The 8,031-nt window shown below is 31.3% G+C and overlaps 1 protein-coding gene across 1 annotated transcript; it reads left to right on the plus strand.

Annotated features, from left to right (window-relative positions):
* Positions 1 to 4,049: 4,049 nt before the first annotated feature.
* Positions 4,050 to 8,031, plus strand: LOC141671260 (uncharacterized). Its single transcript, XM_074477433.1, has 4 exons — positions 4,050 to 4,254; positions 4,691 to 5,617; positions 7,220 to 7,303; positions 7,410 to 8,031. Exons 1-4 carry the CDS (start codon positions 4,138 to 4,140, stop codon positions 7,692 to 7,694), a joined length of 1,413 nt encoding a protein of 470 aa, XP_074333534.1. The 5' UTR covers positions 4,050 to 4,137; the 3' UTR covers positions 7,695 to 8,031.

Consider the following 8,031-nt stretch of genomic DNA (forward strand, 5'->3'; position numbering starts at 1 on the left):
CTTCCTTTCTTATTTATCTTCATCTTCCCCAAACGAATTCTTACTCTCACACTGGAGGCGCCGCGGGGCTCAAACCCCCCTGCGGTGTTGTTTTGCAGATGAAGATGTGAATATTGGATATATAGACAAGTCAATTTCTCGGTAGAGATCTCAGAGATATCTACAAGTCATTTCTACATGTAGAGATCTAGAGAGCTCGACAAGTAAAGTACACTTATAGAGAACTCAGAGACCTCGACAAGTTAAATACACTTATAGAGAACTCACAGATCTCGATAAGTCAATATACTTATCGAGATGTCACTTCTCTATAGAACAAACTGGAGATCTCGGCATGAACCTCAAATACAGTAATACAGACAAGTTGAAGATTCAGTATTATCAATCAACAAATGATCTATTCAATAAGATTGAAAAGTCTACAAAAGAAGCTTGAAGAGTACAAGATCAAGGGCCAAGATTAACTGACAAAGGATGGTCACGGACCTACATGATTTGCAAAGATTTATTAAGCCAAAAATAGAAAGAATCAGAGATAGCTTAGAAAAGGGTTTAGTACATCTTATTGCATGTTGTGTAAACCTGTGTTTACTAATCTATTAAGTAAACAGTGGTCCTTTGTTTTAGAAGTAACAAAAAAAACAGATCTAAATTTTCTTGTACTCTCTCAAGAAAGAAGCTGAGTTCTTATATTCTTAAGAACACAGAATTTGTAGCAAGACAGACTTAATTAATACAGATTAAGTGAGTTTTGAAATATTATGCTTGTTATTTTAATTCTGCTAATACAATATCTCTGCAATTAAACTGTTTTTTCACACACCATATCCAAACAAGTTTTGAAAAAGTTAAAAATCAAAGAAACACATTCACCTCCCCTCTGTTTTGTACTCAATATCTAACAGTTTTTACTAAAGGTCTCGCCATTAAAAATCATCTACAAGAGACATTATATTGATAGTAGAAAAAAGAATTAGAACTCTTAACTAATTATGAGTTATTATTAAATCAAAATTTCTAGTTGTATTATAATTAATTTTCACTTGATTATTTAATAATTGAATTTTAGAATTAATATTTGTAAATATGAATATCGTTATTTATCTAAGTATTTTAGAATTAATTACAATATTTTTGTTTGAGTTGAAGTTTATAATTAAGAGGCTAATGTGGGTTTAAGTTTAATGTAATATTATTGATGTTGTAAATATCGATCGAAACTCGAATTTAATGCAATAGTATTGATGTTGTAGATATTCATGTGTTACATACATGTAAGTGACCAACACCCCCATACATTATTACAAAATTATGGTTATTAAATACAGAAAAAAGTACTAGAATTTAAATTTTGTAACTAAGATGAATATAAATTTATAAATACTGATAAGCTGATAAAAAGTAAAAAACAATTCTACTCACAACGTTCTCGCATTTAAAAAATTATTATATATTCGTTTATATATGCTAAAAATATACACGCATTATACTTATAAACCTACAAAAGCATTCCCATGCTAAACATATACATGTTTTACATGCATGTAACTGACCCCCACTCCATCCAAAATATATACATACAACACATCTTTATATCTACAGATATATGCTAATTTTAAATATCGTAATATGCATGTAACTGACCAATATTTACATATTTCATTATGAAACAATGATCACAAAATACAACAAAAGAATACAATATTAAGATAGCTACACATTTATAGATAAAGAAAAATGAGTCGATAAAAAATATAAAATAGCTTAACTCGCAAACGTCACACATTCAAAAAATTTATATATATCAAGTTATTTATGCTAAAAATAAACATACGTTACTATTAGAAAACTGAAACAAACAAATTTCTTCATGTGCTAAAAATACAAATATATTAAAATCGTAATTCTAATTGACAATTTAAAAATTCGAGTTGAAACAAGTGCTATAAATATACATATGGTACACATATAACTAATTAAAACCCCAATACTCTAAAATAATTATCGTAAAAAATAGCAAAAGGGTACCGAATATGAAATTAAGATAAATATATTTATATAGATGTTATAAAATAGCTCCATGAATCTAACAAGTTAGTCAACAAATATTTCAATATATATCGATTTATATATGCTCAAACACAAACAAACGTTTTAATCATAAAACTGAACATTTAACATTTTCAATATGCTAAAAGGATACATACGTTACAATTATAAAATTACCTCATTCATAATTTTATCGTCACAAAAAATAGATAAACGATAAATATCTACATTTTTTATTATAAGTATATAAAATTAGATCAGATTAAATATTAAATTCAACTTTTATTATAAAAAGTAAACTAAATACCCAACCCATTTCTGAGTTGAATATTTAAAAATTCGAATATACCAAATAAAAATTGAAATATTCGACCGTTTAAACTTTTATACCCCCTAAAAATTAAAACTAAAAAATATATTTCTTTTACATTATCTATTTATCTATCTATCAATCAATATATACTTCTATACTATGTTATAAGAGACGAAATATTAAAAATTTGGTTGGTCGGTTGGTAAATCGGTCGATTCTAATTTTAATTGATATTGGATTCAATTTCCTCTACCAATCTAAATTCTGATTTATATCGAACTCTATATTAACTAATTAATGTCAAAATTAACTTCTTTTACCAATTTAAATTTTAATTCATATTAAGGTTTATATTACTCTAATTGATATTGAAGTCAACTTAAATTAATTTTAATTAAATTATAAAATAATTTTTATTATAATAACCAATTTACTTATAAAAAATATATATATATAACGATATAAAATTCGTACATCGTACGAGTTTTAAATTAGTATTTTTATAAGCATATTACCATTCATTGTTATGTTATCTATTAAAAAGTCAAATATATATGACAAAATAAATTTATATATGGCCAAAAATAAACATAAGTTACATGCATGTAACTAACACTCACCCCACCTAAATTACATCAATTACATCTATATACATTTTTGTATTAATTTTTTTAATAAATATCTGATAAATTACAAATCAGTAGCTCAATCTAATTAATTATGATTTTCAAAATATGTCAAAAAAGTCAAATATATATGACAAAATACATTTATATATAGCCAAAAATAAACATAAGTTACATGCATGTAACCAACACCTACCTCACCTAGATTACACCCACATATATACATCTTTGTATTTATAAATACAATTCATTTTTTTAGTAATTATCCGATAAATTACAAATCGAAAGTTTAAGCTAACTAATTAAGATTTCCGAAATTTGTCAATAAAAGTCAAATATATATGACAAAATAATTTTTTATATAGCCATAAACATAAGTTACATGCATGTAACTAACACCCCCACCTAAACTACACCCACATAACTCTTTGTATATCTATAAATATAATTAAAATTTTCAATATTTATCCGATAAATTACATATCGGTAACTCAAGCTAATTAATTAAGATTTTCAAAATCTGTCAAAAAAGTCAAATATATATGACAAAATAAATTTATATATAACGAAAGATAAACATAAGTTACATGCATGTAACTAACACGCACCTCACCTAAATTACATCCACATACATTTTTATATCTATAAATACAATTAATTTTTTTAATAATTGTCTGATAAATTACAAATCGGTAGCTCCAACTAATTAACCGGAATTTTTGAAATTTAATATATATGACAAAATAAATTTATATATAGCCAAAAATAAACATAAGTTACATGCATGTAACTTACACGCACCTTCCCTAAATTACATCCACATACATCTTTGTATCTATAATTACAATTAATATTTTAAAAATTATCCGATAAATTACAAATCGATAACTCAATAAATTAATTAAAATTTTCAAAATATGTCAAAAAAGTCAAAAATATATGACAAAATAAAGTTAGATATAGCCAAAACTAAACATAAGTTACATGCATCTAACTAATACCCACCTCCCCTAAATCACACCTACATACATTTTTTATCTATAAATACCATTATACTTTTCCTTTATTTGCATCGCTTCATATTCACATCTATATTTTATATCTCTCTTTTTATTTTGTTTTTAAATTACTTTCTTTTTTGTCACTGCTATGGAAGCTCAGTCAGATCTGCCACCGGTGGTGACCCAGCCGGACGTTCAATTCTCCGATGTGGCTGTTGAAAACAGGGGTGCTCAGGTTAACAACAACAACCCAGCTTATGATGAGGTAAAAAAAAGATTTTATTTTTGGTTTTTGTTGATAAAGATTGGATTTTTATGGTGTTTTTGGGTTTGTGTTGGTGATTTTCGCTGTGGTTTTGTAATTTTGAGGGAAAAGGGTGGTTGGTTGTGGGTGGATTTTTGTTTTTGGGGGTAAAGTTTGTATCTTGATAGGTGATGGAAGAGAGAGAGAGGGGAGAGAGAGAGAGAGAGAGAGTGGGAGCGGAGAGAGAGAGAGAGGAGAGGGAGGGGGGAGTGGGAGCGCAGAGAGAGAGAGGAGAGGGAGGGGGAGGGAGGGAGAGAGAGGGCGGGAGGGAGGGAGGGAGCGAGAGGGAGAGAGAGGGAGAGAGAGAGAGGATTACAGCTGCAATTGTATAATTGACTTAATTTTGATAAAAAGTTTTTGTATTTTAATTTTGTTTTTTTGTTGTGTGTGTATACAGATGATTACAGCTGCAATTTTAGCTTTGAAGGAGAAGGATGGCTCAAGCAGACAAGCTATTGATAAGTTTATCGAGAACATGTTCAGGAATTTGTCACCGAGTCATGCTACTCTGTTGACTTATCACCTCAAAAAGATGAGGAATGAAGGGAGGCTTGTTATGAATAAGCATTCCTACATGCTTCCTGGAGTTCAATTTGCTGTTGAGAGTGTTGGTCAAGTTTCGGTTGGGTCGAAAAGGGGGCGCGGTAGGCCAAGGAAGGTTCAGGCAAATGGCGGTGGGGGGGTTGGTGATTTGGAGGCTCCACCGGTTTCTGTTGGGGTGATTGGGGGGAATGCTGTTCCTTTTGATCCGATTGGGGCGGTGCCGAATGTGGTGCCCATTGGTGAGGTGGTTGATGGAGGGACGGTGGTTAAGAAGAGGCCGGGAAGGCCACGTAAGTTGCAGGCTGCAATGGTTGGTGTTGAGCCAATTGTGGCAGCTGAACCGATGGTAGTGACTGAGACGATTGTGGGGGCCGAACCAATTTCGGTTGGTAGGAGGCCCGGGAGGCCTCCTAAGGTTAATAATGGAATGGTTGGAGTTGGAAATGAGGGGTCGATATTGGGGAAGAGAGGAAGGGGGCGTCCGCCGAAGAAGCTTGGTGCAGGATCTGGTTTGGTGGGAATTGTTGGTAGCCTTAAGAAGGGACGTGGAAGGCCAGCGAAGTCCACAGCAGAGGGGATGGTTACAGGACAGAGACCAAGAGGGCGACCAAGGAAGGGTACTGTTTCTAGGCCTAGGGGTAGGCCACGAAAGGATGTGCCGGTTAATGGTGGTGGCGCGGGCGCGGCATTCACCCCTGTTGATGAGATGGGAAGTACTGGCAGACCTGCCAAAATGGCTGTGAGGCGGAACACTAGAAAGCCTTTGGGCAGGCCAAAGAAGGTAACTCTCTATTAAAATTTATGGTTAATTATCTTAGATACCTGGTTTATGTTATCTTTTTATCAGTATCATGTAGTTCTATTTCTTTCCCAATTGTTGTTTAGTTAGCAAATTAATCATATGTATCAATTTTAAAAAAAAAAAATACAATGGACCGCGCAATGCGCTATGTTTCTTTTCTTGTTTTACCTGATACTATAAAATTCTTTTATCATCTCTGAGATGTCAATTTTCAGTAAATGTCCCGTGTCTTGCAAGATATTAAGATTTAAGTAACTTAAAAAAAAATATCTTTTGCATTCTGCAGTAAATTGTTATGTGACAGATTTTGATCTATTGCAAAATTTGTAAAAGATTTTTTTTAAAAAAATTACTTAAATTTTGATCTATTGCAAGACACGTGACATTTACTGAAAATTGACATCTTAAAGATGATAATAGAATTTTGTAGTATTGGGTAAAATGGGAAACGAAACATAGCGCATTGCATGGTCCATTGTATTTTTTTTTTAAAATTGATACATATGATTAATTAGCTAATTAAACAACAATCGGAAAAGAAATAGAACTACATGATACTGATAAAACAGATAACATGAACCATGTATCTAACAGAATTAACCATAATTCAAAACTAATTAGAGCCTGATTCAATTGTGATGTTTAGTCAATATTCAATTTAGATGAATCAAATAGTATTTACACCATCCCATTTATTTTGTCACCAACCAAATTGCCTCTTCTTTGAACAAACTAATGTCACTAAAAAATTAAATTAACTTTTAAATAAATTACATTATTAACTCTTAAATTATCAGAATGTGGATAACAGTTTTGGCGTTTGGATGGACAGGATAACAAATGTGGTAAAAATGAATGGGATGCAGGAAGTATTATATATTGCGGTATTTAAATTTTCAGGCAGATATTTTATTATTATAATGAAGTGTATTACAGACCATGAGTTAACTGAAAATATATTGATATTAGTTGAGAATTATTTCGATCTAAAACATGTTGCGAATGTTTACTTCGAGTAAACTTTGCTCATAACACCTGATTACATGATATAAAAATTTGTTAGATCTTGAATTCGATTTTCTTTCGATCATATGACTATTTTATAATTCGGGCATCCAATAATTTTAGTATTTGTTTATTTATGTTTTGTTATATATTATAATACTTTACTTAACTTAAAAATAAATAATATAAATATTTAATTACAATGTATTGTATACGGAAATACGAACCTTGAACATATAATTGTAGTGAATACTTTTTTTGATATTACTTATGACAGTTGTCATCTCTATGACTTAAAATCTAAAGATTGTTATCTATGTTATACCAAACCGAGAATCAACCAAATATAACATATTTTGCTTACAGATTGAGGAAAATATCTAGTCCAAACCATTTTAGCATATGCTCTTTCATATGAAAACATATAAAAAAACTCAAAGCAACTCTTCAACCTTTTATCGTGCACATATTATTTTTATTAGAAGTGCTAAATGTTGGGTTTGAATATTTTCATTGTTTATTGTATTAAATATGTAGTTTTCGTTCTTTAATCGTGCTTGGTGATTTGAACTATAGGATGCTTCAGTCCTAGCAGTTCAAGCATTCAATCAGCAGGGTTTGTTATCCTATCAAGACCTCAAAGGAAGAGTTGAGCATTTTGTAAGTCCAAATAGAGTCGTAATTACATTATCGTTTAAGTTTTTCTTGATGCTGATGCAGTGCAAATTGACATCTGTCTTATGTGCTTGTCATATATTTCGTGCAGCAATCTAGGGTTAATCAAGCAGTGGACGTTATACTGTCATATATAAACCCTGAAGTTGCACCTGTTGCTGTAGGAATGCTACAAGAGCTACAAGAGATCTCTTTGATTGATATGATTGGACCACCATATTCGAGGGGACTAGGTGCAACTGGTATAGATGCAACTGGTACTGATGCAGCAGTAACAGCCCCGAGTGTTGCACCGTTAGATGACCAAGGTGGACTGGGAAGTGACCCCCCATTCGCCCCTTTATCTGTTCAACAGTCGGCTCAGTATCTACTTTAAGTACATCTCTCTTAGGAAAACATCTTGTTGACTATTGTGATTTAGTTATAAATTCAAAATGATTTAGTGTTTGTAGAGATGATTGGCGATGTAGATGAGGCTGCAGGATGAGAGTTCTTTCGCAAAATTTGACAACTGTAAGATGGATAGAATAGCTGTTGTAGTTGTTACTTATCGTAACTTGTCCATCTGTAGTCGTTCATAAGCAGATTTCAGGCAATTCAATGTCTGTAAATTGATAAATCTTTGTTCAGTTCCTTTTACGTAGCAGGCTATGCTACTTTAACTTCATAATGATACTTCTGAATAAGTAGTAAATTATGGTCTGTCTTCTTCA

This window comes from Apium graveolens, chromosome 7, assembly GCF_009905375.1.
Source record: "Apium graveolens cultivar Ventura chromosome 7, ASM990537v1, whole genome shotgun sequence".
NCBI classification, from domain to species: domain Eukaryota; kingdom Viridiplantae; phylum Streptophyta; class Magnoliopsida; order Apiales; family Apiaceae; genus Apium; species Apium graveolens.

What these genes read in the sequence shown, in the direction of transcription:
- LOC141671260 (XM_074477433.1), top strand. Translation starts at nt 4,138, where the DNA reads ATGGAAGCTCAGTCAGATCTGCCACCGGTGGTGACCCAGCCGGACGTT. An exon ending in ACAACCCAGCTTATGATGAG is followed by an intron (nt 4,255 to 4,690) that starts GTAAAAAAAAGA and finishes GTGTGTATACAG; the next exon opens with ATGATTACAGCTGCAATTTT. An exon ending in AAGGAAGAGTTGAGCATTTT is followed by an intron (nt 7,304 to 7,409) that starts GTAAGTCCAAAT and finishes TATTTCGTGCAG; the next exon opens with CAATCTAGGGTTAATCAAGC.